General features: G+C 39.8%; 1 protein-coding gene across 4 annotated transcripts in view; it reads right to left on the bottom strand.

The window, feature by feature from the left end:
- Nucleotides 1–26,820, bottom strand: part of LOC121284984 (neurabin-1-like) — a 111,562-nt gene that overhangs the window by 30,847 nt on the left and 53,895 nt on the right. For 3 of the 4 annotated variants that reach the window (XM_041201029.1, XM_041201030.1, XM_041201031.1), the window contains exons 6-13: nt 23,828–23,966; nt 23,413–23,556; nt 17,928–17,981; nt 17,593–17,822; nt 16,298–16,394; nt 16,053–16,200; nt 7,081–7,131; nt 5,214–5,365 (exon numbers count right to left, since the gene is read on the bottom strand). In XM_041201029.1, coding sequence (XP_041056963.1) covers nt 5,214–5,365; nt 7,081–7,131; nt 16,053–16,200; nt 16,298–16,394; nt 17,593–17,822; nt 17,928–17,981; nt 23,413–23,556; nt 23,828–23,966 — 1,015 coding nt within the window. The remainder of the gene's footprint in view (nt 1–5,213; nt 5,366–7,080; nt 7,132–16,052; nt 16,201–16,297; nt 16,395–17,592; nt 17,823–17,927; nt 17,982–23,412; nt 23,557–23,827; nt 23,967–26,820) is intronic. The other variant, XM_041201032.1, reaches the window with a different exon arrangement.

Here is a 26,820-nt window from a genome sequence, read left to right on the forward strand (position 1 = left end):
CAAGTTCTCCTCAGCTGAGAAATACCAAAATTCTGAACATACCTAATAACGAGGGCTATACAGAGGGCTTTAAATTAAAGAAATGGGGACAGGGGATGTCCAAGTGAGTGGAAATTTATAAACATAAATAAGAAAGTCAAAGCCATAGAGCAGTGTGGTGATTTGGGTAAAGCAGGGTGCAACAGGAAGGGACAAGAGTGTTTAATGATAATAGTGCATCAGTGAATAAGGTCAACTCAAGGAAAATTGGGATAAGTTAAAATTGAAAGGGCTTTAACTGAATGCAAACATTTATAACATGGATGAATGAATGACATAAACAGGTAAATGCATTTAATCTCATAGCCATTACAGAGATGTGATTTCACGGTGCCCAAGGCTGACAGCTAAGTATTCCAGGATACTTAACGTTTTGAAAAGACACAAAATGGAAGAAGAGGGTGGTAGCCCTCATAACAAAGGATTGCATAAGGACCAAACCTGAGGAAGGATCTTGGCTGGGAAGAGCAAGAAGTAGAATCATATGGGTGGAGGTAAGAAATAACAAGGGATGGAAAACACAGGTGAGAGCAGTTTATAGGCCCTCAATTGGTAGCTATATTAGTGCGCAGAGAATTAATCAAGAAATAAGAGGAGCTTGTAACAAGAACAATTAAATAATCATGGAAAATCTTTAATCTTGATATTCATAGATGTCTACAACACAGGAGGCCATTCAGCCCATCATTTCCACGTTAGTTGACAAAGATCTGAATACACTAATTCCATTTTCCAACGCTTGGCCCATATCCCTGGAGGCTATGGCAACACAAATGAATATCTAAATACTTCTTAAATGTTACGAGAGTTTCTGATTCTGCTACCCTTTCAGGCAGTGAGTTCCAGACTCCCACCACTCTCTGGGTGAAAAGATTTCTCCTCAACTCCTCTCTTAGCCTTCTATCTATTTATCTTAAATCTCTGCCCCCTGGTTATTGACACCTCTACTAATGGTAAAAGTGCCTTCCTATCCACCCTATCTATGCCCCTCAATCTTATACACCTCTATCGGGTCCCCTCTCAACCTTTGCTGCTCTAGGGAAAACAACTCCAACCTATCCAATCTTTCCTCATAGCTCAGACCCTCCAGCCCAGGCAGCATCCTGGTAAATCTCCACTGCACACTCTCCAGTGCAATCACATCCTTCCTATGCTGTGGTAACCAGAACTGCACGCAGTACTCGAGTTGTGACCTAACCAGCGTTTTATACAGTTCCAGCATAACCTCACTGCTCTTGTATTCGATGCCTAGTCTAATAAAGGCAAGTATCCCGTCTGCCTTCTTAACCACCTTATCCACCTGCACTGCTACCTTCAAGGATCTACGAATGTGCACACCAAGGTCCCTCTGATCTTCAATCCTTTCCAGGGTCCTACCATTCATAGTGCAATCTCTTGCCTTATTAGCCCAAGGGCATTACCTCTCACTTTTCTGTGTTGAATTCCATTTGCCACTGCTCTGCCCACCTGACCAGTCCATTGACATCCTCCTGCAGTTTACGGTTATCCTCCTCACTTATTCACCGCTCTACCAATTTTCATGTCATCCGCGAACATCTTGGTCATACCCCCTACATTTAAGTCCAAATCATTTATGTACACCACAAACAGCAAGGGCCCAGCACCGAGCCCTGCAGAACCCCAATGGAAACAGACTTCCAGTCACAGAAACATCCCTCTACCATCACCCTCTGCTTCCTGCCTCTCAGCCAATTTTGCATCCAACGTGCCACTTTGGCTTGGATCCCATGGGCTCGTACTTTCTTGACCAGTCTGCCATGAGGGACCTTATCAAAAGCCTTGCTAGAGTGCGTGTAGACCACATCAAATGCATTACCTTCATCAACACTCCTCAAAAATTCACTGAAATTGATCAAACACGACCTTCCTTTAACAAATCCATGCTGACTATCCCTGATTAATCCCCGTCAGTCCAAGTGCAGGTATATTCTGTCCCTCAGAATTCCTTCTAGTAACTTCCCCATCACTGAGGTTAGACTGACTGGCCTGTAATTTCCTGATCTATCCAATCCTCCATTTTTTAATAATGGGGCAATGTTAGCAGTTCTCCAGTCCTCTGGCACCTCACCTGTGGCCAGGGAGGATTTGAAAATGTCTGCCAGAGCCCCTTGTGTCTCCTCCCTTGCCTCCCTCAACAGCCTGGGATACATCTTATCCGGGCCTGCGGACTTATCCACTTTTAAGGCCGCTAAACCCGCTAGTACCTTCTCTCTCTCTATGTTAATTTCCTCTAATATTTCACAGTCCTCCACCTCAATGTCTATATCTGCATCATCATTTTCCATTGTGAAGACTGATGCAAAGTATTCATTGAGGACTGCACCCACGTCTTCCGGGTCCACACACAGGTTACCTCTATGGTCCCTAATTAGCCCTACTCTTTCCCTAGCTATTCTCTTGCTCTTTATATATTTAAAAAACTCCTTTGGATTTTCCTTTTTTCTACCCACCAATGCTTTCTCTCATGCACTCTTTTAGCTTTCCTAATTTCCTTTTTAAGATCTCCTCTGCACATTTTATACTCCTCTAAGGACTCTGCCATATTGAGCCCTCAGTATCTACCATAAGCTTCTCTTTTTTTCTTAATCCTAACCTTTGTGTCCCTTGACATCCAGGGTTCTCCGGAATTGGTCCCGCCCTTTGTCTTTACGGAAACATATTTGCCCTGTACTCTTGCTATTTCCTCCTTCAATGCCTCCCACTGCTCTGACACAGTTTTGTCTGCAAGTAGCTGCTCCTAGTCTACTTGGGCCAAATCGCATCTCATCTTACAAAAATTAGTCTTTCCCCAGTTTAGAACTTTTATTCCCAGCCCAACCTTATCCTTATCCATAACTATCCAAAATCTAACTGAGTTATGGTCACTATCTCCAAAATGCTCCCCTACTGATATGCCTTCCACCAGCCTGGGCTCATTTCCGAATATTAAGTCCAGAACTGCCCCTCTCCCTTGTTGGGCTATGCACTGGCTAAAAAAACGTTCTCCTGGTTGCAGCTTAAGAATTTTGCTCCTTCCCTATCTTGCACACTAAAACTATCCCAGTTAATGTTTGGGCAATTAAAATCCCGTACTATTACTGCCCTATTATTCTTACACTTTTCTGAAATTTGATTACATATTTGATCCTCTATCTTTCCCATGTTGACTTGGTTAATCACATTGACAAAAGTGGTTTGGGGGACAAGTTCATGGAATGCATGGAGCTTGAAAGGAAACTAGCAAGAAAGACTTCAAAAAGGTAGCAATCTCTGGATTCTTCCTAGTGCTACATGCTATTGAGCAGAAAAATGTGAGGGCAGACAGATGTATGTGTGGCTGGAGAGATGTTGCAGGAAGGAGGGCATTAGATTCCTGGGACATCTGAGACTGGTTCTGGGGGAGAAGAGACAGGACAAATGAATTGCGCCTCAGAGTCAAGGCCAATATCCTAAAGGATTGCTGTATCAACTTGATTTGGGGTTAAAGTGCCAGGCTGGGACCAAATGCTGGGGCTTCAATTATTTACAAACTGCACTCTTATCAATGATCCATTGTATTCGGCAAAATTGTTTATAGTTCCCTCCTTTGATTAGAAGTTCAGGCTTATAAGAAGAAATGTAATAACATGGACAAAAAGCTGGTTGACAGATAGGAAACACACTGTTAGTGTAAATGGATGTTGTCCAAAATAGCAAAGGCCTGGAAATGCAATATGCCCAAAAGGTCAGTATAAGATCCACTTTTGTTCTCTGTGTATGTAGACAATTTGGAATGGATATAGAGGAAAAAAATCTCAAAAATTGATAGCACCAAGAGGTTTGGCAAACAGGAAATACTGGAGAACATTTAACCTGTGGTGTAACTGGAATCACTGAACACTGAACTTGACATGGAATAAATATATCTTTGGGAATGGAGAATTGACACTATGAACGATTTAGGAAGACAGAAAATTTTTCAAAATAGCAAGACAACTAGCAGGTGCAATTTAATGTAGATTAAGTGATGCAATGCATTTTGGGAAGAAAATAAAAAAGAAATGAGAGGAGCTACTTAATGGGAAGACTTTAGAGAATGTGGACAAACATAGACACCTTTTTTTGTTCAAATATACAATTCCATGAAAGAATTAGTAGATAAATACATTCTTAGACCAATACTTTAATACTGGGGCATAGAGTACAACAGTAAAATAATAATTGTGAATTGACAAAGAAATGTTTAGGCTATAGTTAAGTGTCAAGTTTTAGTGCCAAATATAGGATGGACATTAATTCACCTGGATAATACTAAGGAGGGGAAAATATAGTTATGATGAGACGCTTCAGGCACTAGGATATTTTCAGCGCAGCAGAGAATGCTGATGAGATTTAATGAAAGTTTTTAAAGTTATGAAGAATTTTGATCAAATGCATAGGGAAGGGCCATTTCCTCTGTTTGGAGGAGCAGTAATGAGAGGCCGTCAATTTAAAAATTCAAGAGGGAATAGAGACGGAATAGGTTAGGATAAATTTCTTTATACAGAGTATTGTTAGAATATGGAATATCTTGCTACAGTGAGTGGTAGAGGCAGAAACCATCCAATTTTCTAAAGCAAAACTGGATAGATGTTTGAAGCAGAGGAAAATACAAGGCAATGGGGCAAGATCAGGGCTCTAAGATCACCATAGCAAAATATTCTCAAGTATAATAATCCAAATGACCTTTTGCTACATGGCAAACTTCTAAGATTGTAAATTATCTGATAATTCATTTTGAGTAAGGGTCAGGTATCCTTTTTCCGAAACCAATTGCGTTTCAGATTTCAGATAATTTCTGTTTTTGGATACTGCACATAGGCCTACTTACATTACAATGGCCAAAGCCTAGGCTAGTTATAGTCTAAAGTGAATAAAATGGCTAGAAAAGTAAGACGTGCCACTGAATAATAAATACACGGGTCATGGGTCATAGGCTTCCTGTGCTAAAAGTTGATGAGGTTTTAAAAAATAGTGCAGCTTTTAGATGCGTTTGGTTTTAATATTTACAGATAAAGGATACTCGACCCATACTAAATTCCTAAGTTGTTTTATTATCTACTTTGTTTAATTCTAATTAATTCAGTGCAAAAATGATTAAACAGGTTGTATTAGAAATGATTTGTCAAAAATATATCAATTTATACTGTCTTTACCTGTATATATTCATAATTATCACCAGCTCCAAAAGATTCCTTTAGTTTGAACCTAGATGGAGGCTGTCTTTTAACTTTTAAAGCAAGCAGGGCTTTTGCTTTGTGTGAACTCGTGTCTAATCGCTTGGTTTCGGGAACAGCCTCATCAAAATCTGAAATATTAAAAGAGTTTGCGAAGACATTTGCAATTTAAAAAGTCAGTAAAACACTTAATTTTCAGACAAGACGTTTTAGACTTAAACCCAAGGTGGGAAAAAAACTTAATCTAGCTAATTTTCTCAATATGACTAGATAGAAGCACTCTTGCAATTAGAGTTTGGCTTTTGATTTCAACCCCAATTTCAGAACCTGCACAGATAATCAAAACTCTAGTGAAGTACAAGAATGCTGCATTGGTGGAAATATAAACTTTTGAAAGTGACAATAAAAAGAGACACAATCTGCTTCCTCCAGTGGTTCAAGTGAATGTAAAAGACCCCATGGCAACATTTGGAGAAGCAATATACCATCTCAACCGACATAGCCAAACTAACTTGTCCTTCATTAACAGTAATCACTGCAGTTCAAAATAGAACGTTGCACATGAAGTACTCTGGTACTCTATTCTGCACCACCACCACCAACACACATACAAACACAACCTCAACCACCCCCACACAAATGCGATTACCCACATCTACTCCTGCCACCCTCCACGACTGAAAATACCCTTGATGGCTCTCTTCTCCAGACGCAAATATCGACTCCCATTAGTCCCTGCTCTCCCTTAGCCCCTCACTCTTCCTTCCTCGCTCAAGTCCCATTCCCCCTCCCCCTCCCCTCACTCTGCCAACTGCCTCTCCTGCTTTGTTTAATTATCTCACTCTGCACGACTGTAAAGTTACGGTTTGATTTTGCCATGGACTTCGGGACCTTGATGCCAGGGCCAAATGCAGCTCCCGAGGCTAGACTTGTCAGTAATAAGAATGGTTCAGTGATGTCCCCAGAGGCTACCTACTAATTCTGCTAGCTTAATCAAAGGCCACAGCTCTAGAGCCTTGACAACCTCATTGGAAGAGATGGGTGTTGCTAAGGCAGGTAGGAGATCGTGAGGAGATGCTTGGAGGCATAAAAATAAATATTTCAGGGGGTGGGGAAGGCAGTAGGTCCCTCTGAGTGCAGGGAAACCCCTCCATTTGGATCACTGGAGCCAAGGGTTGACCTTCTTGGGGAGTGGAGCCTCTGGTTCTGATGGCCCTCTGGACTGCTGCAGGAGGCCCCCTTCATTAAGCTGTGTGGTCCTAAAATGGCAATGCAACAAAGTATATATCCCTGGGTAAAACAAAACAGCCCAAAGTGACCACAAGGCACATTGTCCAATATCACAACAATCTTTGGTACCATTAACTCCCTGCCTTCTCACCCCCTTCACCCAACGTTCCTTGGAAAAAACCCTACCATCTGGTGCTCCTACATTAGCTAATAATTAGTTACATTTATCTCACAGGCAAAATCAAAGCCTTGCCTGAAGGATACTGATAACAAATAAATCTTCCTTTCAGTTTCTTTTGGATTGAGCACTGGGAGAAAGACCGAAACTAATCTAGCAGCTTTCATGGTGAGAAATTCATCTATTAGCTGGAATAGCTTTAACTCTCACTAAGGTCAAAAAGAAAATTCCAGTATATCATGGGTACTGAGAGGGGCTAATCAGTGGTTAAACATATTAAACACTTCAAATGTCCACCAATACAGTTTAAACTTCCTTTATCATGCGGACATACAAATTTGTATTTAACTTCTGTTCTTCGCTCTCAAACTTAAATTATTTTAATTTATGAGAATCCTTTTAATTTATTTAATAATTTAACTTAGTGTACCAACTTACCACAGGTTTTGAAAGTGTTGCTACATTCCCATTCCCCAGCAGTTTTGGAAGCTTTGCAAAAAACAGAAAAATATATTTCAATGGCTACATGTTTAATGATTAGAAGCACCACTGATTAAAATGTTTAGTTATAGAAAATATAATCATTTGGAGTGGATTGGAACAAGAAATTAACACATTTTCTGTTCATCTGTGAGCTCTTAATCTGGGGTTTATTCAAACTGATGACAAGAAAAGAACCATTCCCTGCCAGCTCAAAAGGTCCTTTGTTAAATTAAGTTCGAGTGGTCTCAATCAAGTGCCTAAACATATCTTCCATAACAAAAACCACCTCAAAATTTGGTTAACAAACCCGAAAGAAGAATTGAAATACGTATTGTTGTGGCAGATTACCCAGCATTTGGTTGTGTTGTGCTTGATTAGGAATACCAGATGCAAACCCTTGATGCCAAAAGTTAAAAAAGGTTTTCCATTCCCAGTACTGGTATTCGCTGCTTGTTGTGTACAAGTCCTTGTCATTAGCTTGTCCTCAACAAGCAGTCAACAAAAAGCATACAATTTAAAAAGGATGAGTTTAGAAATTTGCTTCTTCACACTTTTCTGTGCATGGGTAAAAATAAAATAAAGGCATTTTGCAGACATTGCATGTAATATACAAGGACTTTCTACACCCTGCAGCATCAATTTGTTCTTTCCAGCATTCAAGTAAACTAGTTTCACTCCTCAGTCACAAGTCCAAGAAGCTGGATTCGCAGGTAGGCTAAAGAAAGACTTGTATTTACAATAGTACACTTCATGACCTCAGGATGGCCAAAGTGCTTTACAGCTAGTGAAATATTTTTGCAGTATAGTCACTGTTGCAATGCTGGAAACAATGATATTTGCACATAGCAAGGTCCCCCAAACAGGAATGTGATTACACCTGATAATCTGCTTTTAGTGATGCTGATTGAGGGATAAATATCAGCCGGATGGATAACTCCCCTGCTCTTCAGAACAATGCCATGGGGTCTTATACATCCACCTGAGAGCTAACATGGCCTTGTTTAATTGCCTCCTCTGGAAGACAACACTGACAGTGCAACACTCCCTCAGTACTACACTACAGTGTCAGCCTAGATTTCTGTGCTGGAATGGAACTTGAACCCATAACCCTCCTGACTTCTAGGCAAGAGTGTTACCTACTGAGCCATGGCTAACCCTGCAAGAGTGTTCGTGTTTTGCACAAGAAGTGGTACATGCTCACACACAATTTGTCAGCAGGTATTTGAAAAATCAGTGACTAAGGCTACAAAGGTCTAGTTGAGGGCTTTTCACAGAATCCCTCAACGTAGCAGCCACTTAAAGTTGATGTCCAAAATACAGCAGCTTGGTCTTCTGGCATGCGAGATTACAATTTCTGACAATCAAGGGAGTTCATCTGATCAGGAAAGAGAGTTTTAAACTAATTTTATTCCATCTTCGATCTCAGAGAATTGAGCAGATCACTCCACAAGAAAAAGTTTAAGATAATGGTCATTATCTCAAGTCTCCCTGAGGCTGGGTGGCCACAACAAGCTTTAAGGATACAAGGTTTTCAAGAATCAATCAGCCGCCTCATTGCAGGTTCAACTACGAGTGCATGTGTCCCTCTTTGGGTTTTCCTCAAATTCCAGGGTCTTCATTAAATCATTAAATTTCGATTTAGCAACAGAGTGATTTCAGGATGTTTGCTACTTAAGATTCTTGAATTTTCTGCCAAGTGATTGCTCACATGGCAATGCAGCAAATACAGACCACATTACAAAGTATGGTTTTATAAAAGATGAATAGTTTAAACTAGAACATAACATTCCTGCCTTTCCCATAACAACTTGTAGTCATTCAGCCTTGTGTATTCTCTCCATAGCCGAAGACCACAACATTATCATGGCTTGGTGGTGATGGTACAATCAGGTGAGGGGTCAAATGGCTCCCCTCTCCCCCACTCGTTGTTTGACTACAACGGGTTTATTATAAAGAGGATGTGTTTGTTAATTCAGTGAATGTTTAACTGTTTAGGTGCTGTGACTACAAAGACACAGACAGATTTTGAGCTTGTTGAAAAGATTGTATTTATTTTACTTAACCCGGTCTAAGAAAAATAATCAAAATATTCCAACATTCGTGCACACACACACACACACACACACACACACACACACACACACACACACACACACACACACACACACACACACACACACACACACACACACACACACACACACACACACACACACACACACACACACACACACACACACACACACACACACACACACACACACACACACACACACACACACACACACACACACACACACACAGACAAGTTAGGCAGTGGGAGGATAGATTAAGTGATACTTAAAAGTCCAATAAAGATTTAAGTGATACAGCTCTTGCAGGTTGATGACTTGGGTGGATCCTAAACAGTTAAACGTTCACTGAATTAACAAACACATCCTCTTTAAAATAAACCTGTTGTAGTCAAACAACGAGTGGGGGAGAGTGGTCCTGCTCGTCCTGGCTTCTAGGCAGTTTAATGATGTAGCAGGATGAATTACCCATTCTTCTGAAAATAGCAACTGCTTGGTTGAGTTCTTTCTAAAATCTCTGTCTACAGTACATGGATAGTCAAAGAGCAGACAGGGTTCAAACTTGTCCTCTCTCTCTCCCCATCTGGCAAGACCCACACAGGGGTCTTGCCACTTTGATGTCTTTTCTCTTTCAGCCACTGGTCTGGAGAAAACAGTTCCCTTAAACATAAAAAGAGGCAGCTGGCTAGTCACATGATCCTCTCTCCAATTGACAGTTACCCAAATATTGTTATGGCTAGTGTATTCCAGGTGGATAGTTTTGACTTGATTAGATTATGGCTGGGGTGGATTCCTTTTCAGCTAGTGTTCATTGGCCGAGGTAATTACATCTAATGCGTATTACCCAACCATGTGATTGTCAGGATGTTCTGAGAATGGGTTATAAGATAATCCCTTTCACACTCCTTCAAGATAATTGTCTCTGTTGAGGTTTTCTAGATAGTTGGCTCCACTTAATGGCTTTAGAATTGATCAGTGATGCAAATTTGCAGCCATCTCAGGAGCGTCATTTTCAAGTCACTGGAATGTGGCTTCAGTAAATTAATCAGTGGTTCCCTGATAGTAAATTCATAGTAATTTTTTATGAAGCATGACTTTGTAACAGTTATCATTACCATTTAGAAACCATGAAGGTTTATGGGATCACTGGAGTTGAACTTTTCTTTGCCGATGGTTTCCTGTGTAATAACTGAGTTGACCAATCAGCTCCGGTAATCCCAGGGCAAAAAACATTCTGGGAATATGACTATAACAACCAGCTACTCAAATAGTGATGAATGCCACCAAGCAAAGATGGTGGGGAGTGGCACATCTACAGAATAGCTTTGGGGATATTGGATAATGAGTGAGTCTACTCACATATCAATATTGAACAAAGAATACATCTCATCATCAGACATTTTCACTCTAATGAAATAATGACAAATAGGGTAGAAGCCAATCTTGTTTTTTCTATCACGGAATTATACAGAATGTTCCTTGTTGACCATATCACTGGTGACATGCTTGCAAAATGTGGCTAGGATAGACAATTCAGCTGATTGAATAGGGATATTTGGAGCAATACTCACACAAATACTCCCTCCTCATTGATGGGGGAGCCCAGCACAAAAGACAAGGCTGAAACATTTGCAACAATCTTCAGCTAGAAGTGCCGAGTGGACGATCCATCTCAGCCTCCTCCCAAGGTTCCCAGCATCACAGTTGCCAGTCTTCAGCCAATTTGATTTACTCCACGTTACATCAAGAACAGCTGAAGACACTGCATACTGCAAAGGCTATGGGCCCTGACAACATTCCAGCAATAGTTCTGAAGATCCATGTTCCAGAACTAGCTGGCCCCTTAGCCAAGCCATTCCAGTACAGCTATAATATTGACATCTACCAGGCAATGTGGAAAACTGCAAAGGATTGTCCTGTTCACAAAAAGCAGGGCTAATCTATCTTGTCATTTACTCTTGATCATCAGCAAAGTGATTGAAAGTGTCGTCAACAACTATCAAGCAGCACTTACTCAGCAATAACCTGCTCACTGATGTTCACTTTGGCTTCCACCAGGGCAACTCAGCTCCTGGCCTCATTAGTCCAAACATTGATGAAACAGCTGAACACAGGAGGCGAGGTGAGAATGTCTACCCTTGACATCAAGGCAACATTTGACCAAGTGTGGCATCAAGAAGCCCAAGCGAAACTGGAGTTATTGGGAATTAGGGAGAAACTCCACTGGCTGGAATCATACATAGCACAAAGGAAGGTGGTTGTGGTTGTTGGGGAGGTCAATCATCTCAGTCCTGGCACATCACTGCAGGAGTTCCTCAGGCTAGTGGGCTAGTCTCCTATGCCTAACCATCTTCAGCTGCTCATCAATGACCTGCTCTCCATCACATGGGCAGAATTGGGGACGTTTGCTGCAGATTGTACAATGCTCAGCACCATTCACAACTCAAATACTGAAGCAGACCATGCCCATATGCAGCAAGACCTGTACAATATTCAGGCTTGGCCTGCTAAGAGGCAAGTAACTTTTGAACCACACAAGTGCTAGGCAATGACCATCTCCAATAAAACAGAATCCAGCCATCTCCCCATGACATTACCATCGCTGAATCCCCCACTAACATCATCCCGGGAGCTATCATTGACAAGAAACTGAACTGGACCAGCGATATAAATACTGTGGCTACAGGAGCAGGTCAGAGGCTAGGAATTCTGTGGAGGGTAACTCACCTCCTGATTCCCCAAAGCCTATCTACCATCAACAAGATACAAGTCAGAGGTGTGATGGACTGCTCTCCACTTGCCTGGATGATTACAGCTTTAACACTACTCAAGAAGCTCAGCACCATCCAGGACAAAGCAGCCTCCTTGATTGGCACCCCATCCACCACTTTCAACATTCACTCCCTCCACCACCAATGTACAGTGGCAACAGTGTGTTCCATCTCCAAGATGCACTACAGGAACTCACCAAGGACCCTTCAACAGCACGTACCAAATACATAACTTATACCACCTAGAAGCACAAGGGCATCAGTTGCAAGGGACCGACACCAGGTTCATGGGGTCATCACCACCTGCAAGTTCCCCTCCAAACTACACACCATCCTGGCTTGGAACTTGCAGGTGGTATAGTGCTACCATGCATCTACTGCTCTTGTCTTTCCAGATGGTAGAGGCCGCTGGTCATCATATGGTGTCAAACTTCAAGTATTTTTGGAGCTGCACTCATCCAAGCAAGTGGGGAGTATTCCATTACACTCCTGTCTTACACCTTGTAGTTAGTGGGCAGGCTTGGGGAGTCAGAAGGGGTTACTCACCACAGAATACCCAGTCTCTGTCCTGCCTAGATGTCAATCAATAATTCCCGTATCTATACTGATGAATACGTCAGTATGAATGAAGTTGGAAAGTTCACTTTTTTCATGGGCATGTATGTTAAAATCATCTAATTATAGAATGATTCAGCACAGGAGGGCATGATAGCCTGGAAGGTCCTCATGCCAAGTTGGCTCTTAGGTAGACATACCCAAACAGTCCATCACCTGGATTTTTCAATAGTCCTGAAAATCCTTTCCCTTCAAGAATTTATTCAATTGTCTTTTGCGTATTTCTACTGAACCTGCTTCCCTTAGTCTTTCTGGTAGTGCATCCCAGATCACAACTCACTATGTAAAAGAACATTTGCATGTTATTTCTGGTTCTTTTGCCAGTCACACTAAAACTATGTCCTCTGGTTACCAACCCATCTGTCACTGGAAACAGTTTCTCCTTATCTACTCCATCAAAGTTGTTCATGATTTTGAACACTTCTACAAAATCTCCTCTTAACCAGAGAAGAACAACCCCAGCTTCTCACCAATTGGAGCTCAAAAACCTTTTTTCTTGTGGGGATGCTCATAGAGATTTGTCATATGACACTGTAGCTAGTATTCTATAGACAGATAAATAACAATCCATCTGGCCCTGGGATTTTTATGCATTTAGCTTGTCAAGTTTATGAATTATCCATCAACATGTTCTTTTGATCTCCTCTCCTGATGTTGCATCTACCATGTTTTTTTCATTGTTAAAAATTCAAGCAAAGTAACTGTTAAACATTTCTGCCATTTCACATGATTGCCTGTAAACTTAGCTTGTTTTCTTATTCATTCATGAGCTATGGGCATTGCTGGCACTTTTTTCCCATCCCAACTGTCCTTGTGCATCCCTTGGTGGCCCTAGCTCTATCTTAATATTCCAGGATTTGGTTTGGCACTGCACAATCATAACTCCAGTTTCAGCGTACATGATGAATCAGCAGGACAACTTGGGGACTGTTTTAAAAAAAAATTGGCTTTATGAATAGAGGAAGGAAAATCTGCTAAAGCTTTGTAAAACGCTTGTTAGGTCTGAACTGGGGTAGTGCATTCAATTTTGGGCAGCACACTTGTGGAAGGATGTCAAGGCCTTTGAGAGGGTACACAAGATATTTACTCGAATGGTGCCACATAATTGATGGTGCCAAGTTTCCTGAGAGTTGCACTCATCCAGGCAAGTGGAGCATTTTCCATCACACTCCTGACTTGTGCTCTGTAGATGGTGAACAGGCTTTGGGGAGTCAGGAGGTGAATTACTCACCGCAGGATTCCTAGCCTCCAACCTGTTCTTGTAGCCACAGTAATTACATGGCTATAAAAACAAAAAAACTGCGGATGCTGGAAATCCAAAACAAAAACAGAATTACCTGGAAAAACGTCAACTCTTTTCTTCTCCGCCGATGCTGCCAGACCTGAGTTTTTCCAGGTAATTCTGTTTTTGTATTACATGGCTGATCCAGTTCAATTTCTGGTCAATGGAATCCCACCCCACCCCATCCCCCCTCCAGGATATTTTCAATTTTGGAGCCTCCAAAACCCTCTGGGATAAAGAATTCTAAAAATAACACCCACTAGTGAAGAATTTCTCATCTCCATTCTAATTGATCAACCCCTTATCCGAGACTGTGCCCTCACGTTCTAGATTCCCCAGCCAGGGGGAACAACCTCTCAATGCAAGGTTTCCTTATTCTTGCACTCCAGTCCCTTAGAATAAAGACCAACATGCCATTTGACTTCCTAATTACATGCTGTACCTACATGCTAACTTTGTGTTCCTTGTACAAGTACATCAGAGTCCCTTTGAACATCAACATTTGCAAGTTGCACGCCTCTTAAAAAAATATTCTGCTTTTCTAGTCTTACTACCAAAGTGAGTAACCTTACATTTTCCACATCATATTTCATCCACCACCTTGTTGTCCACTTGTTTAACTGTATCTATCACTTCATAGCCTCTGTGTTCTGAGTTTACATTCCCACCTAGATTTGCAACATTTGCAAACCTAGATACATTATTTTCAGTCTCTTTCTCTAAGTCATTGATATAGCTGAGGCCCATCACCAATCATTGCGGCACTCCACTAATTACAGTCTGCCAATTTAAAAAAGCCTCTTTTATCCCTACTCTTTACTTCCTGTCAACCAATCTTCTATCCATGCTAATATAGTACTCTAACTCTATGAGCCCCTAACTTGTGCATAACCTTTTGTGTGAACCTTATCGAATGTCTTTTGGAAATCCAAATATACTGCAACTACTGGTTCCCCTTTATCAACCCTACTAGTTACATCTGGAGGAGGCGGTGGCATAGTGATATTGTTACTGGACTGGTAATCTAGAGACCCAGGGTAATGCTCTGGGGATCTGGGTTCAAATCCCACCATGGCAGATAGTGAAATCTGAATTCAATAAAAATCTGGAATTAAAAGTTTGATGATGACCATGAAGCCGTTGCTAGTTGTTGTAAAAATCTATCTGGTCCTTTAGGGAAGGAAATCTGCTATACCTATCTGATTTGGCCTAATGTGATTCCAGACCCACAACAATGACTCTTAAATGCCCTCAAGGGCAATTAGGGATAGGCAATATATGCGATGTCCACATCCCATGAACAAACAAAAAAATCCACAAAAACTTGATTTGTCAAACATGATCGTTCTTTCCGTAAAACCGTGTTGACATTGTCCGATTATACTATGATTTTCTAAGTGCATTGTTAAGACTTATTTCCTTAATAACAGATTCCAATATTTTCCCAACAACTGCTGTCAGGCTAACTGGCCTGCAGTTCTGTTTTCTCACTTTCTCCTTTCTTGAATAGCGGTGAGGGGCCCTATGGTTTACTCTTGCTCTTATTTATGTTCTTATCTAATGCTGAATTATCTGAATGATCTACATACTTTTATTGAACATTAACATGGAAGACACAAAATTTGGCAAATCTGTCATCATTACTGGAGCTCATTTCCATGGGGCGAGCGAGTGGCACCAGGTGAGTTGTTCTTGCTGAGAGCCAGCAGAGAATATGATGTCAGCTTCTGTGCTGTAACAATTCCATGTTTCTCTTCTATATTACAAGGGTCACTTTCCTTCACATCCTACATTTTACTATCTTTAGCAATGTATGGAGAATGTGATATACAGAAAACAGAAAAATTATGCAGCTTGCAGGGTATTCTATCTCAATCCACACACTATGCTGTCCTAACCAGCTATTCTTTTATATCTTGCAGAAGGTACAGTATAGCTAATTTATGTTTTGAGATATCTTGGATGAAAATGAGCTGAAAATATACATCAGGAAGGGTCCATTACAAGCATCGAAACATAAAGAGTCACACAGGGGCATGTCATGTAAGAGGTAAAAATAAGGCTGCCATTGATGCAATTTTAGCACAACAAAAACATATCCTATTCCAGTGGTCTGTGGAGTTCTTCCTCATGGAATTAAAGCTACTCTACAAAAGATCTTTACCCCTTTTACATATTATGACTTACTTTGGCTTGTCTCATCTTCCTCTTTACTGTAAATATCTTCACACTGCTCTCGATTCTCAAACATCAGTTTCGCTTTGTGCAGTTCATTGTTGTTTTGCGATGGAGGCACCTCTCCAGTGGAATGCAGTTCATTTTTCAGTTCTAGTATCTGAAGAATACATGTGTTTATGCTCAGCTATTATTTCTTTCATATACTAATGTACTCTGTACACAAAGGGCAACTGAATTTTAATTGCAGTTTTAACCTGATCATGTAATGCTTTCAGCTGTTTTGCATGTTCTTTTTCTTGATCCTCCAGAATTTTTCTATGATCCTCTTCTTTCTTAATAAATTCAATTTCTCTAAAGTAAAAAGTAGATTCTGAGATTATTTTATCACAATTTTAATTTTATAACCAACACAAAAAATAATTCTTTGGTTTTTGTCGTTTTGTTGCACAAGGATTTGTTTCCTTAGCCCCAAAAAGGGAAAACTCCAAATGCAGAATATTTATCTAACCGTAGATTTTTCATCACTGGCTTTCTTGGCATAAGATTTCTACATGTCCAACAGCTTAATGTTCATGTTCCACAGAGCATTTAATATATAACTGTACTTATGTTGATGATCCTCAATCCTGCTCAAAGTGATTGACACTTTTTTAAGAAAATATCAGAATCAATACATAATGCATTGCTTTTACTAGGTGCCTGATCCATGTCAACTTTTCTCTCCAGGTACCTTTCATTGCTATCAACCTTCCATGTACCAACCTGCAATAACACCTGGGCATTTTGCTTGGTATCACTGGAATCTTTTTTTTAAATGTGTTTCACTCTCCATTAGTGTGTGAACACTCGATCACCCCATGTAATGTTCTTTGGGCACTCTGAGGCTTGGGCTGTAGGACTGCTCTAAATTCCATTATATGGTACATACTAATCAATTCCTAGAATGTGTGCCAGCTGTGGCTCAGTTGCTAGCATTCTCACCTTTTAGTCAGAAGGTTGTGGGTTCAAGTCCCAGTCCAGAGGCTTGAGCACAAAAAACTAGGCTATCACTCCAGTGCAGTAGTGAGGGGAAAATGCATTGTCAGAGATGTCATCCCTTGGATGGGATGCTAAACTGAGGCCTGTCAGCTCTCCGAGAGGGACATAAAAGGTCCCAAGGCACTGTTTCAAGGAAGAGCAGGGGCCTCATCACCAGTGTCCTGGCCAACATTTATTCCTCAATCAAGATCACAAAAACAGATTATCTGGTCATTATCATATTGCTGTTTGCGAGAGTTTGCTTTACACAAATTGGCTACTGCGTTTTCTACAACAGTGACTACACTTCAAAAGTACTTTATTGGCTGTAAAGCATGCTGGTGTCCTGAGATAGTGAAAGGCAGTAAATATTTTCTTTTTATTATCTCAGTGGTGAAATACCAATGGTAGAGGATAGTCGGCTTTAAAAGCAAAACACAACGAACGAAGCATAATGTTATTCTACAACATATTAAATACAACAGTTCACAAACATCACCATATTATTGTTCAGTGCATAAAAAAAGCTTACTTTTGTTGGTATTCCTTTATAAGTTTCTTAGCCTTGTTATATTTTTTCTCCAAAACATCATACTGAGATTGGGTCTCTTTCAAGTGCTCATTTACCATTTTGCAAAGATTTTGTGCTTCTAACCAGTATCGTTCCACCTTTTGCATTTTCTCTTTATTCTCTTCAACACTTTGTTGAAGCTGCATCTTTGTGGTTTCCCATTTAATCTTCTCTGCTTCGGCAACTTTCAGCTATTGTAAATAAAGAACATCTTTAAGTATTAGAGCTGTCCATGTGTGCAGTTTTCTAAAAAGCAACATTTATTTTTAATAAATCGAGTAGAAAATTCTACACACCCTTTCTGTCACTTCACTGATTTCTGCTGCACTAATGGTGTTCTTAGTTTGAAGCTGAAGGTAAATATACAAATTGAAAATACAATTAGACTGATGCTGTTAAGTACTGCATAGGTAAATTGAAGCTGATGCACAGGTATGGACCAATGACTTTTCCCAGTTAACTGACACTATGAAATACTCCATTGCTACACAGGAGGAGGACTGGCCGAAACAGTTCTGCTTACTCAGGTGTCTAGTTGAACCTCTTTTTATAAAAAAAACAGTTTGCGATGAATTGGTATATGACAAATACAAGGATACCTTCAGGTAGCACCAAGACAAAGATTTATCAGTCTATGTAGTCGGGAACTTAAAGGTACATTTCCTTTCAATGGTTAGATTACATGATGCTCAGAATCACAGAATTGTTACAGCGCAGTAGACGGCCATTCGGCCTATTGTATTTGCACTGGGCCTCCAAGTGAGCAGTGCACCTAGTGCCATTCCCCCTGTCCTCTCCCTGTAACCCCGCACATTCTTCATTCACAGGTAACAGTATTTCCCCTTTGAATGCCTTAATTGAACCTGCCTCAACCACACATTCAGGCAGTGCATTCCAGGCCCCAACTACTAGCTGCATGGAAAAGATTTTCATGTTGCTTTTGCTTCTTTTGCCAATTACATTAAATCCATACCCTCGCACTCTTGATCTTTTCATGAATGGGTACAGTTTCTCCCTATCTACTCTGTCCAGACCCTTCATGATTTTGAATACCTCTATTAAATCTCCTCTTAGCCTTCTCTTCTCCAAGGAAAACAGTCTCAACTTCTCCAATCTATTTTCATAACTGAAGTTCCTCATCCCTGGAACCACTCTCATGAATCGTTTCTGCACTCTCTCCAATGCATTCAAATCTTTCTTAAGGTGCGGCACACAGAACTGGACGCAATACTCCAGCTGAGGCTGAACTAGTGTCTTCTACAACGTAGCCTCCTTGCTCTTATATCCCATGCCCCAATTAATAAAGCTTAGGATACTGTAGGCTTTATTAACTGTGCTCCTGTCCTGTCACCTTCAGTGACTTATGCACAAATACACCCAGGTTCTTCTGTTCCTCCACTCGCTTCAGAATTGTACCCTTCATTTTATATTGTCTCACCATTGTCTTCCTACCAAAATGAATCATCTCACATTTCTCTGCATTGAACTTCATCTGCCACTTGTCTGCATACTCCACCAACTTGCCTGTGTCGTACTGAAGTTCTATACTATCCTCCTCACAGGTCACAGAACTTCCAAGTTTTATATCATCCACAAATTTTGAAATTTGCCCTGGTGTGCCCTGTACACCAAGATCTAGGTCATTGATATATATCAGGAAGAACAAGGGTGCCAACACTGACCCCTGAGGAACTTCACTATAAACCTTCCTCCAGCCCAAAAAACATCCATTAAACTCTACTCTGTTTCCTGTCACTCAGCTAATTTTGCATCCATGTTGCTACTTTCCCTTTTACTCAAGTACTCAAAGTAAAATGGGATGACTTTGAATAAAGTTTTACCATAGTGTTGTTTTAAGTTACTAAAGGTACATTTTACCTTTAAATCCAACTAATGAAATACACAAAGTTCCAAAAAAAACCTGGTTTCTAAAACAGAGTGCACTTATGAAGCTGGTACTAATCTGGCAATAAGTTCCTTTTTAAAAAAGTATGAACACAAACCTCTCTTCTTCCTGTCAAAACAGACGAATTAGTGCAATGGGATGTCCTAGTTAATGGAATGGAAGGCTTCTGGCTCTCCAACTCTTTAAAAAAAACTCAGCGCTTGTAAATCCCATGATCCTGCTGCACACAATGGATCAAATTTTGCATTCAGTGGTGTAATAACAGCACTCGCTGATCTCGAAGAATACTGTCTAGAAATCTCTGATGTGGATTTCACTTTTCCCAATGTAAATTTGAATCTGGTGCAAAACAAGGCAGCCTCCAGGTGTCCAACAACAGTGATGTCCTCATGCAGGGTAAAACAGCCAACCACATTGAAGAATTCTTACAGACAGCAAATCAGGAAATAATATCCATTGATTATCCTTCAACTTTTTAGACATTTTTCAGAGAAAAAAATTAAGATTAGGACATAGGCATTTTAAAATTGAAATATTAAAAACAAAACTTTAAAAGTTTTTCTATATTAAACTATGGAACTATCATAATGCAAAACTGACATTCCACAAATATAAAATTAGCTTTCCAGAGTCAGAGAGATTGCTCAACAATAGTTATGACTTAGTGCACTATTAAAAGTCCAATCACACCTTATAAACAAGGTGTAACTATTCAGGGATATTGGAGTACAAAAAAGGAAGTTCTGGTCAGTTCAACAAGTTCTAAAGATTGCCATTTGCAGAGTCTTTGACAATGCATCCTGTGGAAGAGCAGGGAATCACTGACAGTAGCATCTGGGTTTCCAAGTTTAACAGGCACAAAATTGAAATCTGTTTCACAAGATAATATTGGCAAACTCTGACAGTTATCAACATCATTACCACTGCAAAGTCCAGGCCAAAAATGTCACTAAAAACACTATATTGAAAAGTCTAATATAATAGATCATGGTAAACCCAACTCTTGAAATATGGGATTTTAAAACAATTACTTTAATTTTTTGTGAGAAATATGGAGAAATTGTGAGAACTACAACTTTGTGTAGTTTTGAAGTACTTTTTATATTCTGGATATAATTGTGGTTCTATCACCTTCATCTCATGTAATATTCAACTATTGCTTAGAACAGTCCAAACCAGCGTTTTTATTTTTGTCGAGGGATGCCCTGAAATAAAAATGCACTCAAGAGGAAAAGAATGTTTCTATTCTGAAATCTGAAATAGTGCTAGCTACATAAAGAAAATAGCTAATGCTGCAGAGCACATTTAATCATAAAAGGAACTTAAATAGCATGCTAGCCCAACAATCTAATGATTAATAGAGAGAAATTAACTAGAGTCTAACTACTCCAGTTTGAAAACCTATAGCCAGTCGCGAAAAAGGGAAAAGACACAACTAAGAATAAAGAAACTTGTGAAAAATGTTAAAAAGTTATCCAAATGCAAAGAAGATACTAAAAACAAGTAGAAGTGAAGAAGCCAAAGGCAACATACTGTTCCATTATTATAACAAAAAGTTTATCAATGGAACATTGTAACGTACCTTAAGGCTGCAAAGGTCATGACTGAGAATCAATTCAAAATAGTTACCATACTAAGTAATTACTTTATGGAAACATTCCCTAGAGAAGACATTATTAGCTTTCCATGTATCAAGGGAGGTTTTACAACCAAATTTAATAACTGACATCACTTGCATGGAGGTCACTGACAGACTCAAGACCAATAAATTTAGTACAGGTGGTACATACATAACATTCAAAAAATGTTCAGCCAAAACACTCTTCAATGAGCCACTAGATGCCACAAAGAAATAAGTGCAATGCCAGAAGCTCCTGAAACAGTTCAGAACGTTTTACAGTAACTACAAGCACTTAGAAATTGGCTAAAGCTAACAAAATGTCTATCAAAACTTTCTATAGCTTTACTGAAAAACAGCTGAACAGCCCTGTAAATATCACTGGAAAAGACTGCCACCTGACTTGGACTCATCCGTGTTTGTGGATCAAAATCAACAAATGGTAATTACAACTGGGCAGGTGTAAAAACAGCATTGGAGAGCCTAACTGAATCAATCAACCCCAATTAGCATACACATGTTTCAGATGAGAGTTCCAGTCACCTGGATCAGGTCCACACAAAAATTAGGATGGATGGGAATTCAGCAGTAGGCCAGCTTTTCTATTCTATATGCAATTTTGGTGCCACTACTGTCCTGTATAAAAATTTAGGAAGCAGTAAATCAAAGTTGGTTGGAGCATAGGAAATTATCTACATTAAATGTCGAGCAGCTAGATGGAAAAACAGACAATATTGTCATTACTGGTGGGAGGCTGTAATAATAATTTTAAATAGGCAACTTCATTATAAATGGAACAAATTGACACAAATGTGACAACAGAAAAGCACATCCAAATGCAAAATTTTAATATAATTTATATTATCAGAAACTGTTACTTTTTGATGCTCCGATATTTAAACATAAGTCAATGTTTAACGGCATTACAAATTGTAAGTCAGTGAATATAGTCACTCTCTTACCTGCGTTTTTTTTGCAGTTCTTTATCTTACCTCTGCACTTTGACTTCTGTCTATTTCTCTCCCTTAATTTGATCTATTTGCTTCTCTTTGGTTTATTATTCTTTCCTTTCAAATGGGAGGTGGTGAGTGCCACGGCAGGTAAAGGAGCCACCAATGGCTATAAACTGCATTTGGAGTGGAGGTTGCAGGAAAAATGTGATCCCCAGCAGCTCTTTTCCCATCATCTCCCTCAGTCAGCTGTATTTTGCCTCAGCTGCTCCCCCTCATTGTATCACAAACCCCTTCCTACCCCATCATTACTCCTACCTCACCCTCTGAACTTATCCTCTGCTGTAATTCACCTCACTCTTGACACTCATTCCACTCCCACTTATTACCTCCAAGGGTGGGTGGTGAGAGGCCCATCCACCTCAATCAAGTTGCCCACAGTCCTGCTTTGTTTCCTTAAAGAGGTCGGTTTGCTTTTTTGTTTTGCTTTAAAAATTAAATTAGAATGAAAAAATCTGCCTTTCTTTCTAACTTTTACATTCTCTCTCATGCATTATAAAAATTAGAGTCTGAGGTGTAAGCCATTGCCTATTCAATTAGCAAAACATGGTTTCAACTGTGTGTTTTTTTAATTGAAGCAGCATTACAGGACACACTTTCTCACCTTAACCGTCAGTCTCTTATGATTCATCTTTCTCCTTCGCTTTCTAAAATTTAAGTACACAAACTAAAACTCTCACGTATTCAGAAGTACATATCCTGTTTTTCAAATTGACACTGCATATAACTTTTACCTCAGTAAAGTTTTTGAATTTTTTCTTCCAGTTTTTCTTCAAATAATTTTGAAATACTTCAGTAGAAACTACTAGAACCTCAGGGAAAAACATGCCTCAGTACAACTGATGGTGAGTACAGAAATCCCTTGGGAACTTAGGTATGGTTCACTCATTAAGCCTACACAATTGAAATTCAACTCTCGGCTGCAGGTTTTTGGGAGAGGCCAAGGCCTTAAAATAAAAACTTTAAGGAGCTAACTTTAAGGTAAAAACTAAAAGGTGCTAAATGGCACAAAGGATAATTCAACGTATGAATTTAATCATGTTTTTGTGAAATAGGCATTACAGATACATGTATTTCATCTGCTCAAAACAAAAAATCAAAATGCCCATAATAAATGCGTATATAGTATAACATCATGTTGATGAATCACCAAGCATAAGCAGTGTAATGGTGCAAAAGATCTGGACCCTAATGCTTCAGAGTAACGGAAAACGTGAAATACACAAGGCTAAATGCAATTTCTTTACCTCTTTCAGTTTAAGAGCAAGTAGTGAATCCATGTCTGATGGTAAATCTAGATTTTCATTTTCAGGTAGTTGAGAAACTTCAACTGTCCCCCCAGCTCCATCTTCATTTGCAGTCATACTTTCATCTTCAGGAAACTCTTCAGACTTTAAAAAAATCAAAGGGATAAACATAAAATGCCAAGCAATTTCACATGACCACTTCTAACTAGGTAAGTGGTCATGTTAAGTGCTGCCTTTTCTATCAACTGTTAACTGTTTGCATGGGAGTTTCATCTTGGCTAAAATCCTCCAAACTAAAATACATTGTGGTTTAAGTCCATGCTGATAATTCTGGTAAAGTAACGTTAAATGAACAGCAGCAAGGAACTAAAACTCAGTATCACATGTACACCAATGAGAAGATGAATCAGCTTACCTGCTCATTATCACTTGTACTATACCGAGTACAGTGCTGCTCCAAAAGTGCCTCCTGGCATCTTTCCTGTTCTAATGTTTCACTGATAAGCCGGGCAACTTCACTCTGTTGTCCAGGTTTTTCCCGACCAATTCGGAATCTGCATAAACATTTTCACAGTTCTTTGCTTATACCTTTGATTTTTCACATATTTCATAATACATTTGCTTTTCTCCTCCCTGATGCATTAGTAATATATATGTAATCCTCTTTAGATGAGTGTGGTTCCAGGGAACTAGGGAATCACAAATGTTACAGCCTAGTTCAAAAAAAGGTGTAAGGGCAAATGTAACAACTACAACACAATCAGTTTAATCTCAGTGGTGAGGAAGCTTTTAGAAACAATAATCCAGGATAAAATTAAGAGTCGCTTGGACGTGTGCATTAATTAAGGAAAGTCAGCACAAATTTGTTAAAGGTAAATCATGTTTAATTAACATGGTTGACTTTTTTGATGAGGTAACAGAGGTTTGTGAGGGTTATGTGGTTGATATGCTGGCTATGGATTTCTAAGGTGTTTGATAAAGTGCTACATAACAGGCTTGTCAGCAAAGTTCATGAAGTAAAACGGACAGTGGCAGCATGGATACAAAGTTGGCTGAGTGACAGGAAAAAGAATAGTGGTAAACAGTTGATTTTCAGACTGGTGGAAGGTATGCTGTGGGGTCCCTCAGGGGTCAGTGCTAAAACCACTGCTTTTTCTTGATATATATTAAGACTCAGACATGGCTGTACAGGGCACAATTTCAAAATCTGAAGGTGACACAAAATTTGGAAGTAGTGAACAGTAAGGAGGATGGCAGTAAGAAGTACAGACTTCAAGAGGACACAGGCAGGTTGGTGGAATGGACCGACATGTAGCAGGTGAAATCTAATGCAGAGAAGTGCAAAATGATTCTTTTTGGTAGGAAGAATGAAGAGGGGGAAAGAAGTTAATGGATACTATTCTAAAGGGGATACAGGAACAGAGAAACCAAGGTATGTATGTGCATAAAATGTTGAAGGTGGCAAAACAAGTTGAAAAAGTGGTTAAAAAGGCACATACAAACATGGAACAGGAGTAGGCCACTCAGCCCCTCAAGTCTGCTCCCCCATTCAATAAGATCACGTCTGATCTGATTGTAACCTCCTGCCTACCCCCAATAACCTTTCACCCCCTTGCTTATCAAGAAACTATCGAGCTCTGCCTCAAAAATATTCAAGAACTCTGCTTCCACTGTCTTTTGAAGAAGAGTGTTCCAAAGACTCAGAACCCTCAAAGAAGATATTTCCCCTCATTGGTCTTAAATGAGCAATGCCTTATTTTTAAACCATGATCCCTAGTTCTAGATTCTCCCAGAAGAGGAAACATCCTCTTCACATCCACTCTGTCAAAACCTCTCAAGATCTTATACGTTTCAATCAAGTTGCCTCTTACTCTTCTAAATTCCTGTAGGTACAAGCTTAACCTGTCCAACATTTCCTCATAAGTCAACCCATCCATTCCTGGTATTAGTCTAGTAAACGTTCTCTGAACTACTTCTAACGCATTTACATCTTTAATTAAATAAGGAGTCCAATACTGTACACAATACTCCAGATGTGGTCTCAACAGTGCCCTGTACAACGCTGAAGGTGTCAGGACAACCTCCCTACTTTTGTACTCAGTTCCCTTCACAATAAATGATAACATTTTATTAGCTTTCCTAATTACTTGCTGTACCTGCATACCATTCCTCTGAATTTCAGAGCTCGGCAATCTCTCACCATTTAGATAATATGCTTCTCTTTTATTCTTCCTGCTAAAATGGACAATTTCACACTTGCCCATATTATACTCCATTTGCCAGATCTTTGCCTGCTCACTTAACCTATGTCAACTTGTAGCCAGTCTCCTCATGTCCTAATTTGTGTCGTCAGCAAATTTAGCAACCATACCTCTGTCCCTTCATCCAAGTCATGTACATAAATTGTAAAAAGTTGTGACCCCAGCACTGATCCCTGTGGCACACCACTTGTTACGTCCCACCAAACAGACAAAGACCCATTTATGGCTTCCCTGTTTCCTGTTAGCTAGCCAATCTTCTATCCATACCAATATGTTACCCCCTACACCATGTGCTTTTATTTTCCACAATAACCTTTGATGTGGTACCTTATCAAATGCCTTCTGGAAATCTAAGTACAGTACATCCACCGTTTCCCTTTTGTCCGCACATGTGACTCCTACAAAGAACTCCAATAAGTTGATTAAACATGATTTCCCTTTCACAAAACATGGAAGCCTGAGTTTTACAAATAGAAGCATAGAGTACAAAAGCAAGGAGATCATGATGAACCTTTTAAAACACTAGTTCAGTCTCAATCGAAGTATTGTGACCAATTCTGGGTGTCTCACTTTAGGAAGAATGTGAAGGTTTTAAAGAGGGTATAGAAAAGTTTTACAAGAATGATTCCAGGATTGAGGGACTTCAACTATGTGGATAGAATAAAGAAGCTAGGGCTGTTCTCCTAAGAGTAGAGGGGGGTTGAGAGGAGATTTAATGGAAGCATTCAAATTCATGAGGGGTCTAGACGTAGGTAGAAGGAAAATGTTCCCTTTAGCAGAAAGGCTGAGAACCAGAGGAGACAGATTTCAACTAATTGACAAAAGAGCTAAGGGTGGTGTGAGGAAAAACTGCGGTATGCAACGAATGGTACTTTCAGGAACACACTGTCCAAAATGGTGACAGACAGATTCAATCATGGCTTTCAAAATGGAAATGGATAATGACCTGAAGAGAAAAAATTGCAGGGTAACAGGAGAAGACTTGCAAAATTGGTCTTGCAGAGAGCTGGCATCGACTCAATGGGCCTAATGGCCCCCTACTGTGCCATTACCATTCTATACAAGATCTCAGAATATTCAACCACTCTGTAGCACAGCACATTAGTATGTGGGATGTGAGGGAGGGTTAGCACCTTTCACAGGCAGA

The sequence above is a fragment of the Carcharodon carcharias genome, chromosome 12 (genome assembly GCF_017639515.1).
Source record: "Carcharodon carcharias isolate sCarCar2 chromosome 12, sCarCar2.pri, whole genome shotgun sequence".
In the NCBI taxonomy this organism is placed as follows: domain Eukaryota; kingdom Metazoa; phylum Chordata; class Chondrichthyes; order Lamniformes; family Lamnidae; genus Carcharodon; species Carcharodon carcharias.